This window comes from Apteryx mantelli, chromosome 1, assembly GCF_036417845.1.
Source record: "Apteryx mantelli isolate bAptMan1 chromosome 1, bAptMan1.hap1, whole genome shotgun sequence".
Lineage (NCBI taxonomy): Eukaryota > Metazoa > Chordata > Aves > Apterygiformes > Apterygidae > Apteryx > Apteryx mantelli.
The window spans coordinates 196,593,554-196,611,752 of record NC_089978.1 but is presented as its reverse complement, the minus strand read 5'-3'; the positions used below and the strand labels follow the sequence as shown (position 1 = coordinate 196,611,752).

General features: G+C 37.6%; 1 protein-coding gene across 1 annotated transcript in view; it reads right to left on the bottom strand.

Annotated features, from left to right (window-relative positions):
- CPED1 (cadherin like and PC-esterase domain containing 1) overlaps window positions 1–18,199 on the bottom strand; it is a 156,702-nt gene that overhangs the window by 119,708 nt on the left and 18,795 nt on the right. The window contains exons 3-4 of the mRNA XM_013956493.2: window positions 2,474–2,580; window positions 245–320 (exon numbers count right to left, since the gene is read on the bottom strand). Of these exons, the coding sequence (XP_013811947.2) occupies window positions 245–320; window positions 2,474–2,580 (183 nt within the window). The remainder of the gene's footprint in view (window positions 1–244; window positions 321–2,473; window positions 2,581–18,199) is intronic.

The following is an 18,199-nucleotide window of genomic DNA, read 5'->3' as shown; positions in this document are numbered from 1 at the left end:
TTCTACAGTATGCAATGGCTAAATAATGCAATGTTTTAACCTGAAAATATATACTGCATAACTGTAAATTACATTCAAAAGTGTCTGAAATGGACCTCTTGTTCCATTTTTACTTTTTTCTATGCACTCATGACTAAAAATACACAGGAAGTATGAGCCTGACTGTCTTATGTCAAAGACTTCATATTAAGACTACTAAAAGACCTTCACTATGTATGCAGATTTGAAGAAATTAGAAAGTTACCTGAAAAGGTTTTTGTTATCTCACATAATCCTTCTTTTCTGCAAAGGAAATGCTGAATTTCTGGAAGTAGGTTTATCTGTACATAAAAAAGAGAAGCTTTAGAAATTTCATTTTGAAAACTGTTCTTTCTACTGGAGCCTTCAATGGTTTAGTGATTAATTCATCAGGAAGAGACACCTCATGTAAAAAACTTGTGTCAGAGTCAGTAGGGAATTACAACTTTTCCATCCCAGCAATGTGGGATAATGAATTTAAAATATAAATTCTTCCTCCATAGCAATCACACAACAAAGTTTCAGACTTATGCCTCTCCTCTCCTCATCCCTTCTCTGCTCCGCTTAGTTTGTGCAACTTCCCCATGCCCTGCCGGTTACCAATCACTATCTCTCACTGCATGGGATTAGCACACGGGGCATGTCTGCAGTGGTGGGTGAGCCCAGAGCAACCCCATGCTGCCTGTGATAGCCTGGGGAGGGGCAGCGGAGAGGAGCGCACTGCAGGAGCAGTCAGGCTGTCTGCAGTTCCACACAGCTTCATCAAGCTTCATCACCTTAGCTTGGGTACGTACCTGAGTTAATAAGCTCTGCCTCTTGAATTTCTGTGCTTGGGCACAATGGTAAGCTAACATAACTAAACCATATCCAGACTCTACTACAAAGAATGGTGCTGCACTGTGGTATGGGCATGCCAGCAGACAGTATTCCAGTATTTAAACAGACAGCAGTCCAATATTTAAAGCCACCTGGTTTAAGCCCCTGCTGTGCTGTAGACTTCCTGAGGGAACCTGGACAACCCCTTTGATCACCTTATGTCTCCGTTATCCATGTATGAAACTTCTGGACATTGCAGAGTGCTGCAAGGATTATTACCTTGCATATTATTAGAAACTCGGATACAATATTAATCAGTAGAATGAGAAACAAATGGTTTGCAGAAGCCTGGGATGCTTTATTATCTGAACCCACCTGCAACCAAAGTATCTATATTTTTAGCAAGTTGGAACTGCTGTAAAAATTTCATTTTGTATGCACTGAGGTATGGTATCCTGCCCCAGGGGACTCCAATATGCTCCTAGCTCTGGGTACTGTGGACATTCAGGGTTCTTTTGAATCCCCATGAATATGCTTTGTAGCTGAACTACATCCCTTTTAAAAGCGCCTGTGTTTCTCCCAAGCCTACAGATCAGAGACTGTATTTTGGGTCTTGCAATAATTATATATATGTTATAAAATATATATATATACACGTATATTTTTTCAATAATATATATATATAATATATATGTTATAATTATTTGAAATATGAGCCAAACTGTATCCATAGTTTGGTCACATGTTTTCAAACAAAGACAGACCTCAGTTTAAACAAGTCATACATATTTTCACCACCAAGTCAGCTTCTTATTTAGATATGTGCATATCTAAGTAATCTAAACTGTGCCCACAACATACTCAAGTGAAGAAAAGCAATCCTGAAAATACAAGTAAATATTGGCACCACTGATGCTTTGGACAGTGAATAAGCAGATTGTTGTGCCAGAGCAGAGCCCAAGTAACTCCTGTGAAGGCCCTGGGTGAGGACATCAGTCCAGCTCCACATTATCAAGTGTAGGAGCACTGTCACTGCTTGGAGAGGTGCCTGAATTATGTTTACAATGGAGTAAATACATTAGATGAAACTCAACAATAATATAAGATGTGAAGCCTGAATTAGTCCAGCTTCATCTTCTGCCAAAAGCTATTATTTGGAAACAGTGCATGCATTTTTCCCCCCATTTCTAAATTTTCTTTTTCCAATGGGATACTTGTTTAAATTTCCTTTGACTTTTGTAGGCCCTTTTTCTGTGTGGCCTGCTGTTTGAGGGTGGCCAGAAGCAAAAGGCTTTGCACAGAAGCAAAAGTTCAAGTTGGAGAAGAGTGAAATGTGACACTTAGTTGTAACAATTTTCAATGTTTACATTGAAATACTTACATCCAAAATATCAGACTACATCCACAAAAAAATTACTCTTGATCTCTGGATGTGATATAAAGAAGAATTAAATGTTAATATGTGATAAGTATTTTTCAGTAGATCTGAAACTTGACAAAACTTTTTATAGTTGTTAAACCATGTTGCTGCACTGTAAAATCATCCTCAGATACTCTTTTTTTTTGTGTGAGTGAGTGCTGAAAATTTGGCATAGACCTGTCCCCTCATTCCCACAAAGGATAACAAATAATCGTGTACCTTCTGGAATAACTCTAGATGATGCAAGTCATCTATTCGAAAGCAGCTACCACCATCAGTTTTTCTGGAAGACAAGCAAATCAGAAGATCCCAAGGGCTCAGGTCACCTGCCAGAAAAGAAAAGAAGCATACTGAGAAAGAAAATATCATGCAATTCCTGTTTGAACAGAAAATGATTAGAGCCAAGTTCTGTGGAACAGCAACCTGTTAGGGGTTTAAATACATCAACAGCTACACAGGTGGCAGAGGGAACAAAAGACATCCTAGTATATTCAGTACCACAGTTCAAGTTTTGGATATATACTTAGGTTTTTCACAGCTGGCACCTCCTATTACACCTGTGGCATTTACTGATGCCTATTGATGTCGAGTCATCTGGAGTCTGGCCTGACATAATAGGATTTAGAGATGAAAAAGTTGAATAACACGATCCTGCTTTAGTCTGTTCTTTTTTCTGAACTCTTCAGTACATGCTTTTGCAGCACACATGCACAATATGCAGCGTAATCTTCTGAGCTCTTTTCTGTTATTGAGAAGCAAATTTTACAGGAAGTAATTCTTAGCCTGAATTTGGGTGTAGCTGCTTCCTAAATATTAGACACTGGATTGCCAACATCTAGAACCAGTGAACATGTGGAAATCAAGTTGTAATGAGAAAACAACTATATTCATAGTCACTAATTCTTTTTTGGGGGGAAGCTGACATGTGAGATCATGGGATTCTATTATCAGGAAACAAGTAACACTGGAGTCAGAGGTGACTATTTGAAGAAGAGCCAAAACTAAGTTGCACCGATGAAAACACCATTATGGATTAGAAGATACAAATAGGTCTAGGAGTTTGCCCATACTGCTGAATGTGATGCCCAGTGTAGCTTCAAACTAGTTTGGTCAGCTACCTGAGGCAGTCACTTGTTTTCTTCTGAACACAGCCTTAGTGATCTGGATGAGTTAGAGACGGTGGCATTTCCAAAACAATTAACAGAATCACTGTATCTATCTGTTCAAGACACCATAAATAGATTCGATAAATGGAAAATCATTTCAGTGATGGGGTGCCAGTTAGAAATAAAAACTGCCAAACAGAAAGGGCAGCCAGAGAAGCTGTAAAGCATCTAAGTCAGGGTATAGCATTTAGTCATAACTCTCTTCAGGGTAGCTATCACAGTGATTGGTTGGTTGGTTCTTTTTCTCCAAGGTTGGAAAGATTACATACATTTTATTTCATTTCTATGCTACCCATCTGTGGCACCTTTAATTTTATAAGATTACCCCCTAAATTTGGTCCCACTGACAGCCACAGAGATATTATTTTGGCTGATTTCCATCTCCAAAATGTAATTCTTTCCCATACTGATCCCAGTCCCAAACACAAGGCAGGCTGAGGATTTCACTTAAGGAGATTTAACACTCAATTTGCATTAAGCACAGTAATGAATGGAATGTGCAGAATAGATTCAGGATTATGAAAATAACTAGCACCTTTTTAATGTTTATAAGCAGTGCTACAAAAAGCTAGAGATAAATTTTCAATTATATTCTATCCTCTACTGTAAAGAATTCTTCAGTTTTATATTATAAGAACCAGTATTACTGTATAAAATTTCATTAAGGCATAAAAAATTTAAGCAAGGCAGACTCACTATATGCTCCTTTATGAAACAAACAAACAAAAAACTGCAGGTAGATATAAAGGCCATACATAACAAGTAAATATAACATTAAAAAAAAATGAGGAAACACTTCATTTTGGTGCAAAAGATTGACAGTGTTAATAACTTACATTACCCACATTAGCCAAGCAAAGGATCCCAAGGCATCAGGCACTGTATTTTAACACACAAGAAGATCCCTTTCACAGAGATTACATCCAAAGTAAAGCAAGATACAATGTGTGAGTTAGAACAATGCACAAAAAAGGAAGAACAAAAGTAACAGTAATAAGACAGCTATATGGATAAACTTGATGTTTCAAAAAGCTTTTAGAGATGATTAATGTGGAAACATTAATTAAATTAATTAAATTAATTAATAATGACCACATTACTCCTTCTCCTAATCATGATCTAAATGCTAATTTCCTGCAGCCTTCACACCAGAAGTGGGCTTTGAGAGGATATTTGAATTGGAACATTAAAATAGACATTTCATTTCTGAATAATTTAAAGCAATACTACTAATAATTTTTTGTAAACTTTTTACCACATAAAGGGCTTTGTCTGTGCTTAGTGAAATTCTGTGTGCCTTATTAAGGTAGATCAATGGAGCTCAGCATGTAGTAGTAGTAGACCAGCAGAACAATATGAAGACCCACCTCAGGGAGATGGTCTTTGCTGCCTTGTATTACTTTACATTTGCAGTGGACAAGCAGAAGAGTGGCAACTTGCAATGGCAAATTGCAATTTTCTGTTCAGCCTCTCACTGAGTAAATTTTCAAGCCAAGATTTTTTTGTTCAGGCCATTAATGGTGTAGGCCTTGCCTACACAAGGAACGTTCATCCACAGAATCCACAAAGTGATTCTGGTGCAGATACAGACTATGCTAGAAGTATGATATTTTTGTCTATCTTTTGCCAGCTCTTTCCTCCTCAGCTCCTCCTGTGTGACACAAATGATTCTAGTGAGAGTGCCATTTTGCTGATATAACTATCTACGTGAGAGGCCTCTGCAAAGCTGGGTTATATCACTAAGAGATCAGGCTCTCCTCAGACTTTCATCAGACACAGGAAAAGTCAAATGTAGATCCGGCCTATGGAGGCAGATTTGAACACATGCACTGATTAGTGTAAAACCTGCAGCATCAGTTCATGTAGCTAACCTTGTGACATTCAAGTATACACTGAGCCTAGAAATTTTCAGGCTACAGCTCAGTAACAAATGTAGTAAGACCATAATAAACCTGAATTCTCAACAGAAGCGACAGCACACTCAGTGCAACTTAATGGTCAAAATGGAAAATTAAAAGTTGCAGTAGGCAAATGTAGATGTCTTGTAGCCCTGCCTTGCAGTCCCATTCTGTAAAGTGGTTGTGTACCTGAGATGTGCATCTCATGTATATCTGAGAATATCAGCCTGAGTGGATATTCTGAGGAACAGTAGTATGGCATATTCCAAGATAACAATCTATTGTGACCACCTTGAATTACTTTCATTCAGAGAGAGTCAAAGTACATACTATACAATTCAAACAGAAATAACCCTCAATTGAAAAGAAACTTTTATTGATATAATGTACAAATTATAATTTTAATCTCAATTCCAGTGTTTTCATTGGCTTTTACTCTTGATACTTGGAATAATCAAAATGGTTAATGGGGAAAAATAATTTAAAAGATAGCAATCTAAGGAGAAAAACAAACTTGTTTTTACCAACGATGGAAATAGCAATGCAGAGACCAACCAAAACATTTAAATTTGCTATAAAAACATTCTACAGAGAGTTTTTTGTTTTCTGATATCATAAATCAAACTGAACAGAAACAAACAAAGGGATGTAGGATTTAGTAGGTTTTTATGCTTAAAGCAAAAATGTTGCATGGATCAACTTCAAGAATTTTGGAAGGGAAAACAGATTTCTAAAATGAAGTAATCTTGTTCCTGACTTTGAAATTATCACGTTATCCTCATAAATTATGGCATTGGAAGCTGGATTTTGCAGGAAACCTGTTAGATATGTGCTAAGTATGCAACTCTATGGAGTTTTTAATCTCTTATGTGCATACACAGAAAAATACTATTATATTGAATTGAATGAGAAAGTTTCATTTCAATAGCATAACTAGAATTTTCTTTTTTCAGTGTTAGTGTCACCATCCTGATTTTTTAAATGAAAGAAGTCTGAAAATCTAATAGAATCTTAATTTGTTTATGCTAATATCTTTCTGTACTTCATTCATTCTGGAAAATTAAAATGCTGGTCAGCTTTATTTTTATTTTAATTTCTAGGCAAGTTGCAATTTTGCACCCTCTTGCACCATCAACATTAAAATGATCAATTTATAAGCACTAGAGTACAGTAAGGTGATAAGGAACAGCCAGCACTTATTTGTCAAGAACACATCATGTCAAACCAGTCTAATTTCTTCTGACAGAGTAACTGACTTAGTGGACAAAGGGGAAACAGTCATGATGAAACAGTTTTACTTTACTAAGTCTTTTGACACTGTTTCCATGTAACAACTATAATGTGAGTGCACAGCTATCTGAAAAATCAACTCTACATTATCAGAGCAGATTTTTTTTTTGAGAAGAATCTCAAAGGATTCCTCACTGTACATTCAGTTCTGCTCAATTTTTCATTAATAAATTGAGTGATGGAATAGAAAGTATAGTTATTAGTAGCAAAAGACACTAAGCTGAGAGGAAATGTAAGCACGTCGGACGACATGATCAGACTTCAAAATATTTTTGATAAATTATCCAAATTCAACCTGAGGAAGTTCAAGACAAGTTCAAACTGCCATAATTTGGAAGGAGAAGTCAGATGGACAGATACAAATGGACAGTACTGCAGAACAATACTGCAGAAAAGTACCAGGTTCATAAACTGCACATGAATCAACAGTATAATACCATTGCAAAAAAGAGAAATAACTTTTGAGTTGTTGGAAAAGATTTATTGGGACTGAAACTGCTGAATTTCCCCCACTGGTATTGCAGTTTAAATTTATTCCGTGCCGCGCAGTATTCTGAAGAAAAAGGATTTTTTCATTATAATCATAACCTTGCAGACATCCAGAGCTGCAACCAAACATGAATATGAGTGTTGTATACAAGAAACAGGAAGTAATCATTCTACTCCAGTTGGTGCTGGTCATACCTCACCAGTAATACTGTACCCACTTTTGGAAAACATAGCTTCAGTAGAGGATTACAAGAATGACATGGTCTTTGGAACACTTGAACTATGAATAAAGATCAAAAGAATTTTGATTTTTTTTTTTATTTCCTTTCTCCAAAATGAAGTTAGGGTGATAGGAGATCATTCTGCTGAAGAATAAACTTTTACCCATCCAAAATCAATTGGGTTGTTTTTTTGATCACTGGAGTTAGGATACAAAGTCAACATTTTGATTTGCAGCGAAGAATATTTAAAGAAAATTTTCCAACTGGAAAGTACTGGAATAAGTTACTTCAGGAGGCTATAGAATCCCTGTCAAGGGAGATTTATTTGTATAAGTCCAAATTCAGAGAGATAATAACATATTTTTTTTAAAGAAATCCCCTTCAGCTCTTCTTGAAACATATTTCCAGGCAACTCTGAACTGCTTGGGACATGAAGTGAAGGTTTTCATATACAAGTATTCTTCCACACTCTGACATAGTAAACTTTATTCAAATACATTTTGGGCATATGGAAATCCTGATCTGTAAATAAATTTATCATGAATGTAAGTTTTACCCTACTGTGTCATGGCTCCTCAAAGTCTGTAGGGTAAAACGTCAAAACCCTGTGCTAAAGCAGGATAATAGAGGGAGCACAGATTAAATTGAGTTTGGTGAGGAGGCACATATTTCTGGAGGTAGCTGCTTGTGCTCAGATCCAACTATTTCACTTAAAACAAGACTGAGCCTGAGGAGCAGGCTTCAGCCCTGCAACATGGTCAATTTACAGGGAGCTGATAGCTTGCTCCTCAAGAGTAAGCATGAAAGAGCTACCAGGAGATGGCTGCTGAAAGACAACTACTGCCTCTTTGCTTGGCTTCAGACTCTGGGTTGGATTTTTTGCCTACCAGCATCTCACAGGGCAGCAGCATAAGGCTCTGAAATGTTTTTTGGGGATGTGAGAATTCTACACCTCTGCTGATCTGAGCTTCACTGATAATGCTCCAAGGAAAAATATCATTTGAAACCTATTTCTGGTTATGGCAGCTTGGCTGTCGCACTTGTGTACAGATTAGAGTGCCATTTGTTGTTGGACTGAATACTTTCTCTTTGTTAACAATCCACCCTTTTAAATATTGTTAATATCACTGTTTCATTTGTAAGGTTTTCCCTAGAGGAATGTCTCACACATAGGTGTGCAGGAATTTCGATCTCAAGGCTGAGAGGAGATCTTATCAATGTGTACAAGTATCTGAAGGGAGGGTGTCGAGAGGATGGAGCCAGACTCTTTTCAGTGGTGCCCAGCGACAGGACGCGAGGCAACGGGCACAAACTGAAACACAGACAGTTCCATCTGAACATGAAGAAATACTTCTTCACTGTGAAGGTGACAAAGCACTGGAACAGGTTGCCCAGAGAAGTTGTGGAGTCTCCTTCTCTGGAGATATTCAAAATGCGCCTGGATGCAATCCTGTGCAATGTGCTCTAGGTGACCCTGCTTGAGCAGGGAGGTTGGACTAGATGATCTCCAGAGGTCCCTTCCAACCTCAGCGACTCTGTGATTCTGTGATTCTGTAATTTTCCCCTTAAAGAAGTGCTTATTTGAGGTATTCTACTTTTTCAAGTAGTTTTCTTGTAATGTGGCTCTTGATAGTTGACAGTTATCAGCAATTTGAATTCACTGCCACAACAATGAAGAACTGATCACTGTGCTAAAGGAAAATAGTCTAGGAAAAGATGGTGAGGTTTTTGATTATTTTCTCTACTATTCTGGATGGCAGCTGCTCATCTATCCATGTGCAAACTTCTTGCTCTTTTTCCCAGCATGCTCCATATGACTTGTTGAGACTGACTGTACTCTTCCATAACACACAGTCCAGACCAGTAACCACCTGTTTAACTAGTCAAACTAGGGAAATCTTTCGGCACATATGTTATAGTGAAGTATTTTAAGTGTAAAAAAACCCACCCAATATATGAGGCTGAGATTGTTGTACACAGTCAATTCATTCACAAAATACTCTGTATGCCTATGTAAATGAGGAAGAGCCTCTTGGCTGCCAGGGAAGGGCTGCAGGAATCCTGGGGACACTCACTATTCACCCCTCTTGAGGATGATCAGGGTTTTATTTTGGCTCAGCTGCCCTATAACTATGAGGATCTGAAGTGCCAAGGGAAGCATTCTTTGTGGAGGAGAAGATGGCATGAAGCAACTGGAAGCAGTCTAACTCCCAGAACAGCTCCTCTGTCCCTCATCAGCTTAGCACAAAATGTTGCCCTGTGCTCAGGAATTAATGCAAAGTCACATCTGAGTTCAGCTTTAGGGAATGAAATAGCCATTCAAGGTCCTAACACAGCGTCTCACCCGTAAAGGCAGTGTATTGCTTTACTATTTTGTACCCCTTCTGCAAATACTGCGGAGTTTTGTTAGATCTAACTTCAAACAGGGAGGCACAGTGCTTCTACTCTCCTATTAAAAAAAAAAAAAAAGGAGAAAGTTATTTTATTATTGTTTCCTTATATTAGGAAGGTCCAGGCTGCAAGCTTGCCTTTCTTGTTAATCCAAAGCAGAAATTTTAAAAGTACACAAGTAAACAATATGAATGTAGCAAGCCAAGGGTTACCAATTTCTTCCAGAACTCTTCTCAAATTTGGAAAAGATGTTTTTCTTTTTCCATCTGGTCTCAGACTACAAAACTGCCTGGGACCTACCTAACAAGTTCACCAAGTCTGCCTCACTGGGCTAATTGCTAGTACAAGGCAGATGATTTTCTCTAAAAGAAGCAAAAGAAATCAGCTGCAGACATAAATTCAAGAAAGGTGAAGAGACAGGACAATCAATCTTTCTCCATTTATATCACATTCATTCACATAATATATTAACAATCCTTTCTGTAATCAACAAATTACCCTATTATAAGAAACAACCATGAGGGCATTTGCAAACCTGCAGCAAATGATTTAAAGAAGCGTTTTTCAATCTGTGGATAACTGGTTGTCAATAAAACATCAAAAGGTAATGCACAAAATAATTGCAATATTATTAAACCACATCCACACTTTTTCTGTGCAACCAAAGAATGAATAGAATACTGGAAATAAAAGTATCTACAGTACATTCAAAAGTCTGATTAGTCTGATTTGGGCAGAAGGGTATTGCAGTATTTAAGAAAAATGCACTAGATGGTTCTTATTTTATCAGGGAGGATCACTGATAGGCAAAAAATAATTTTCTGATGAGTTCTACCCTAGATGGTAACTCTTACAACCCATAGCTTTTGTCATGAAATAATCTGTGAATTCAAGCTATGCAAATATGTTATTAAAATATTTTGTAAGCTACAGAAGAGTTCAACAGCAAACAGAAGGCAAATATGTAGTCCTGAACCACTGGCAAACACATCAGAGAAATTCAAACACTCAAGCCTGTTATTCTACTTCTGTGCTTATACTCAGTGCTTTGGATGAATCTTCAGATTACTCTGGTATGCTCTCCACACATGGGTACTTCCTGCATAGCAAGCCTCGGTAAGAGTAAAGTGATCCAATACAATATGCTTTGCTTGTATGCAAGCTAAAAAGGCTTATATCCCTAGTTGCTCAAGGATATAAATACACAATGGTTTACTATTGCCTAGGCCCAAATGTTGGAACTTTTAACACTATATATATTTTTATACACCAGGTAGGTTACCACAGTCAAAACTGCTAGATATGTTCCTTACTCACACATGGAAGTACTGAAGGACTGAGACCTAACCTTCTTCTTTGGGACAGAAGTTCTCAGTTCAAGCATATACTTAGCTGCTTACAGTTCTGCCAAAGCTCAGCTAACCCATCTGTGTGGGTGCTTCCTTACCTACTGTGAAGGAAAGAAGGAAACTGTCTGACAGAAACGACGGCTTGAGAGACTAGAGTCTGTGTACTGAAGATGGACTGGGATGAAGAACCAGGCGAAAACTAGGAGAGATGTCTATGCCGGGGGGGGTCATGCAGTTGAGAGATATATCGATAGGACTGGGAAGAATAAGCTCATGGGGAAGGCAGCTGTGTAGTTAAGGAAGTTATTGTCCATATGCTCTACTTGTTACAGGTGCTGGAAAATTTACAGTGATGTCCTGGCACTGGAAACAGGGTTAGGGGCTGAGCAAGAGAGATGGTGGCAGGCCACACACTGACCAAAGAAATCAAAACATCACCAGATTTTTGCATGTGTATCCTGCCTCTGATATAACTCACATCTCTTTTAAAGTACAGTTCAGTACTGTAAGTAAGTGTGCAGATAACTTGTATCCTTAGATAAATGGCAAAAGAGGAACTCTGCTCTGCTCCGTACTGGTGGGAAAGAGGAGGACTCCATTCCCTGCTGGGAGGAAGGGCACAGCTCCATGCTGTGGTGGAGGAGCAAAGGCCAGGAAGGAAAGAGAAAGTGTTTCACTCCCATGTGGGGAAGGGAGGAAAACCACACTGCTTCATGCAGTGAGGAGAAGGGTTCTCTGCTCTCCAAGTCATGGAGGAGAGGGAAAAAAAACTCCACTCTGATCTTTGCCAAGGAAAAAGACTCTGCCTGATACAATTCCCTTTGGACAATCCTTGCTGCTACTTGATCCAAGTTGTTCTAACAGATAACTCTTGGGACTATATCCAGGAAAGAACTTAGCATCCCTGCTCTGCGCACCCTGAGGCAAAGTCATGTGAAAAAGCAGCACACAGTCATGAAATGGAAGGATGGAACATGAGCAAGTGAGTCAAATGAAAGACTCAAAGAGTGTATTTCACAGCTTTTTGGTACTTGACTACATTCTTTAATGCTGCTCTTTGTGTGCCATACATGCCTGCTCTGGTCTGATATTCACAGGGTTCTTCAAGATTTTCCACCATTTATTTTAAAGTAGTTTTATTTAAACTTCAAATAGCCAAAGGAAAAGTAGCAGTTTAAAGATGTCAGGTAGTTACCTCTGTAGTTCACAGAGCAGAGTGACAGAGGAATAAAAACAAACACGTGCAGCAATAAAAAACACAATGGGGACAGAAAAACCTCCACTTGGCTAGAATACAGAGTTGTCAGATGAAGAACAGGTAGAGTGAATTGATGCAAAGTCATTAGAATTCAAAAATTCTATAACAGAAACTTTTACTGAAACTCCAAATTATTTTTGCAGAAAAAAAACACCCAAAGAAATTTAGGCCTGAAGCTCTTTTATTTTGACTGGGTAAAATTCAGAGGAACACTGGATAGGGATGCAATGGATGTCTGTGATCATAGGAGCTACAACAAAAATAAGATGCATGAGGCCTCTTCCCCACCAAAATATGACCAAGTCTGCTGGTTCCACTACTCTTACTAGGAAGAGTCTCAGTGTTTCAAGAAGGAGCACCTGACAAATGGAAAGAGCCAGAGACTGGAGAAGAGATTCAACGGACAGTAGTGCCAAAGAAAAAGGGGTTGTACGTGAAGAAACAAAATTTTTTGAGTATAATTTCCTTTCTTTCCTTTACCCCAACCCTTCTACAGTGCCCACTCTCTTTGCAACTGAAGGACTGAAAATATGAGGAACCTAGGACAGAGAATGGCCTTTGATGATATAGTAATGAGATTTCATTCTTGACTTTAATAAGCAACAACTGTGCTAGAGCCAAGAAAATTGCCTCTCCACGCAAACAGAAGAGCCTCATCATAAGGCCACTCAAGAAATAGATAGGTTTATTTGTCTTAACATCCCATCTCATTTTAATTAGAATGTGCTAAGATTATAAGTACAATGTTAAAAGTATAGTGTTTGATCACCTCTGCAAGAAAAAAAAAGATATTTTTAAAAGCCTGAATGGCAGCACTTGATCACTGCATTTACAGCACCCAGGCAATCTGTGCCAGTATAAATTAATGATCTCTTAATACCTGAGAGGTAGGAAACTATTAGAATCTCTACAAGGGAGAAACTCAGGAAGAGAGGCAACAACTAAACTAAACAGTGCCGGCCTGCAATCATTTGTTCTGGTTAACTGTCCTCTTCTCCCTGGGTGGCCATGCAATGCCCAGGTCCGGTCTAGGAGTCACAGCTCAAGCCAGTGACAGTTCCCAATACCTAGCAGACATGAGGCCACCCTCATTTAGGAGAAAAGGGAGTTTACATCCATGGACATGAGCCACGTCGTGTCATTTGTCCTCAGGACCAAGGAATGGGCCCATTTTCTTTATGAGTTAGACACTGCCAGAGAAGCTATGGTGACACAATAATTAAGAGGTGGCTAATATAAGGGAGATTTCCAACAGCACCCCATGGATAGTTTTCTCAGAAGCATCCTATGTCATCTTTCAGCACTACTCACCTGGCACACTATGGGGCAGTGAAAGTAGGTGATACAGACTCATTATCGCCACTACTGTCGACTGTCCATGGAACATGAACCCTACAGTAGATGTCAAAATTATCCCTCCAAAACATTTTTAAAAAATGTAGAGTCAGACCTTTCACTTTTGAAAATCAGCAAACCCCCCCCCTGCATTATTAGATAAGCAGAAAATGTGCACTGCAACATTTGGGATGTAAATCAGATGTGCTGTGGAGCTGGGCAAAGATGAAAAACAACAAAAAAACCTCTGCTGCTTCCTCCTAACTCGTACATCATCCTATCATATGGGGCAACCTAACAGATCTACAGTTACTTTCTATAGCAGTACTCTCTTGAGAATAGCTCTATTTTCTTCCTAGTCTAAGATCCTTCTCCAAAGGTCTTTTTTCTAAAGCCATAACACTTCATCCCAAGTGAAGAAATGATTAACATGTGCCAGATTCTGTGTATTTAAAGCCCCTGTTTTCAACCCTCTCTTTACAGAAAATTACCTAAGATAATTATTTTTTGTTGGAGACTGCCTTCCAGAAAGGCCACAGTGATACAGAGCTTCACTATGCTTGTAAAAACTGGATTGAGGACTTTTTTCTTTTTTTTTTTGAAAGTCGCTAGGAGCCAGATGTATGTGTGTATATATATATATGTATGTATATATTTAAATGCATAATTACCATTTAGGCAGCTAAATACCTTTTGATATTCAGTCTAAAATAGCTAGGTCTTATTCTGATTTTGTCTGCCTATTTAACAAAGTACTTAAATAGGATACACATCAACATATCTATCTTCTATTTAAAAAGAGTAAAAATAATAAATTGCAGCAAACACTGTGCTTTGCTTCCAAACAAAGAAAAAATGGTTCTGTCCTATTCTACCATTTTACACTAAAGTCCTTTTCCAAAAAAGTGATCAACAGAGCCTTAGTCCAACTGTCAGCTGTAAAATAATTGTAGGTTTGCCGGATTCATCCAGTATTTACATAATATAGAAGAAAACACTGCATATTCCATGTACATACACATTTTAATGGTTGCTATAAATTAAAAATTACACTCCTTTTTATAGCTAAATATTTATTTTGCAAAGCATTACCACAAATATCAGAAACAAAGTCATTACAACAATGTGCTTGTTATAGAAACTTTTAATGCCTAGAATCATTTGTTTCAAACTTTCCAAAATGCATACCATCCAGACTTTCTGTCCTTTCCTCTCTCAAAGTATGAATATACTTTACTTTTACCTATGTGATGCACCACTGAGGAAATACTTTAAGAATATATTTTTTACTCTTGCTACACACTGAGGCTGCTAGTCTTCTTTTCAAGTCCTACTACTTTGTTACTTTTTAATCCAAATCCTTTCCATATTTTGTCTTACTGTCCTGTTGTCAAAAATGGATGTTGTTTTGTAAGACCTGCCAAAAATGATAGAAATTAGTTATATTTTTATTTCTTTTTTCATAATCAGAGAGGAGGTATCACTTTCGGTATTTGTTTTCTGTATGAAATAACTTTTCCAGAAACCTGAAAGCTATCGTGACAAACTGTTTTGATTTCTGAGTAAGTCAGAGAAGCTTTATCTCTCTTCAACATCTGTGCAAACTAGGACTGCATCCAAATAGACAACCTCAGGGTCTGAGTAAGAGAATATTCAATATTCCATTGAAAAGTCAGCTTTGAGGGAGTATAATAAACATCACAAGGGTAGAATAATCATTCCCCCACAAGGGAAAGGTTTTCATTTTATGAAAAATAAGCCACTGCATCAGCAATATGGTGCATGAAATTTTCAGAAACACATTCTAACCTGTGGGTGGCTACTGCACTTTTGATGTCTGGAACATTTTTGGGATGCAGTATTCAAAAGAGTTGTCAGCCAGAAGTGGTTGCAGCTGGAGAAAGCTGGAATCTGAATCTAGGACTGGAGTGGACTAGCTGCAAATTACAATAAAGGCCCACCCAGCGTATAAGCTTTTTGCTCTCTGAACCAATAAAAGTCAGGGTAGCTAAAGTAAAAAAATATTGGTTTGGTTTTAGAGATATATGAATGTCTCTACCTAAAACAGGAGCATAATGATGAAAGACACCACACTTCTCACAGCTGATCAGGGCTCAGAGCCAGCGAGCTCAGTAAAAAGCCTCCAGCAGCCAAAACACTGGGCAACACTGATGCAACAGTCCCTTAGACAGATTGTTCTGACAAGACTCCAGCAAGCTTCTGGCTAGACTTACTGTCATTCTCCCAGCACCTATATTAGTTTAGGAATAGACAAATGTATTTATAAAGCAGGGTCTCTGCTTGAACCCTATTAAGCCAGGATTCATTGCTTAAACTGAATGAGGGCAACATTTAAAAAATATCTTGAATAATCCATTTTCTGCTGTTACCTTCTTATCCTATAGGCTACATTTTCTAAACATGGCCTCAAACTACTTTTAAAGGATCTGCATATTAACAGTACATTATAAAGCTTTTACGCTTATACCTTAATCCCTCACATTTCTTTAATTTCAGTAGAATTGCACATTGTTGCTGCCTTTGGCCAGTGTGTCTATCTGCCTGGACACTGGTGTTTTTCAGATTCTATTAACATGACATAATTTATTCCAGCAAAGATTTAATTTTAGCTCACTGTGTAATCAAACAGCTGAAATATTTTAATTATTGTAAATTCTAAGTCAACCCAACAAATAGCACTCTCCATTGGACTGTATGTTCTGTTTATATGACTAAAAAGAACTTTCAAAGTAATATATGTTTAGTAACTTTAAGACTAAATGCTATCTTTTGTTTTTAATTTAACAAAGTCCAATGTCCTTACACTATTTTTTACCAATTAAGAATTTCCCTTTCTCAAGGAAAAGAGTGCTTTTGAAACAGAGTTTTTAGTACAATTCTGTAGAGGGTTTATTTTAACTCTACAAAGAAATAGTTTGTGTGCTTTTCTGTCAGAAAACATGAATATGTTCTGTTAATAATTAGGAAGGAGAACACATATCATTCAGAAAAATATATAATGCATTTAGACTCCCTAACAAGAAACCACAACATCCCATTAGAGAACAGCATTTATTTGGGTATGTCAGAAACACATCTGTCTTATACTGAAACCAGTGATGTTTGTGGCTTGAGATTAGGCCTCCATTTTCAACTATTTGGCAACTAGCCAGACTTAATTGCTAAAAGCAAAATTAAAAGTGACCAAAATGATGTATGATGTATATTTTTGGTATACATTTTTTCTTAAAGTATACTGAGCTTTGATTTTATGGAATAGAACCTATTTAACAAACACATTAAGTATGCTTGTAATTCATTATGCTCTGAGGATCACCACATTTCTAAGTATTTCGCTTGTCTAGGAAATTCCTTGCTAAACAGCACACAAAAAGAATGCTTCTGAAATGTATATTTTACTTGTCAAAGCTCTTCATAGGACTCGAATGACATATATTTTGCATTAGGAAACCAGCCTATTTTGTATACTGTCAGCTGTACATTTGTACCAGCAGTTAACCAGAGATTTTTGGAAAATAAGTTACAGCTGCTAGATTTGAAGATAGGCATAATGTAACCCACAAAATTTTTTTTTGGCCAGCCTCACCATTATTATTTTGCACAATATTTTAAATGACTTATTTATGATAGACTGGATCTTGTGTTTTTGCTGGCTTGCTTATTTAACCTTATCTCCACAGGGTGTTTACACTTTCAGAACCTGATTTCAATTTTCTTTAATTTTCTCTGAGACTTTTGTATTTATAAAAGCTGAGCATCTAGTGACCTCTCTATTCCTGACATTTCCTTTACTCTCCGCTATGAAAAAGAACAAAAACCCTAGTGTCTCATTTCTGTTCCAAAAAAACTAAACTGCTTCCTTCAGTGGGTTGGTCCTTGTAATTGAAAATGGCAACCAGATGTTTACAGAACACACCAGCAATTTTCCTTGAGGCCTTTACTCTTTATAATTGTTTGCTAAAGTTAGCTGGATTTCATGGAAACTTGTCTAAGGCTGAAACAGCAAGTGGGGTCTCTTTCTAACTGTACTGTGGACAATTAAAAATAAAAAAATGAAATGAAAGTTAGAACTAATGCTACACACTCCTGTTAATGTATTTCAAACTCCACTCACTAAGAGAGGAGATTTTTTTCTCTTAGAACTATTTTTTACATACCATCCCACTAAAGCTGTTTCTGTTTCGGAGAGTACATTATTTACTTGGTAGCTGCTCAAACTTCAGCCGGCTATACTCTAAGCACCACTGACTTTATGATCCCTTCCCTTTTCCCCACATCTGTCAGGAATATTTTCTCACAGATTTGTATTTTTGAGTATATTTTGCATTTTAAGAAGATGCAGAAGAAGATGCTATAAGCCACATATTCTTCAGTTCAAGCCCTGAGTCACAGCTGATTTGTACCTGGAATCTCTCCACGTCCTTTAGAAATCACTATGTTTACCCTATTCAGTTTATCTATCTGCCTCATTTCCTCAAGGCCACTCATAGACTTAAGGAGTTCTGTGAGTCCATACTGTTACCCCAC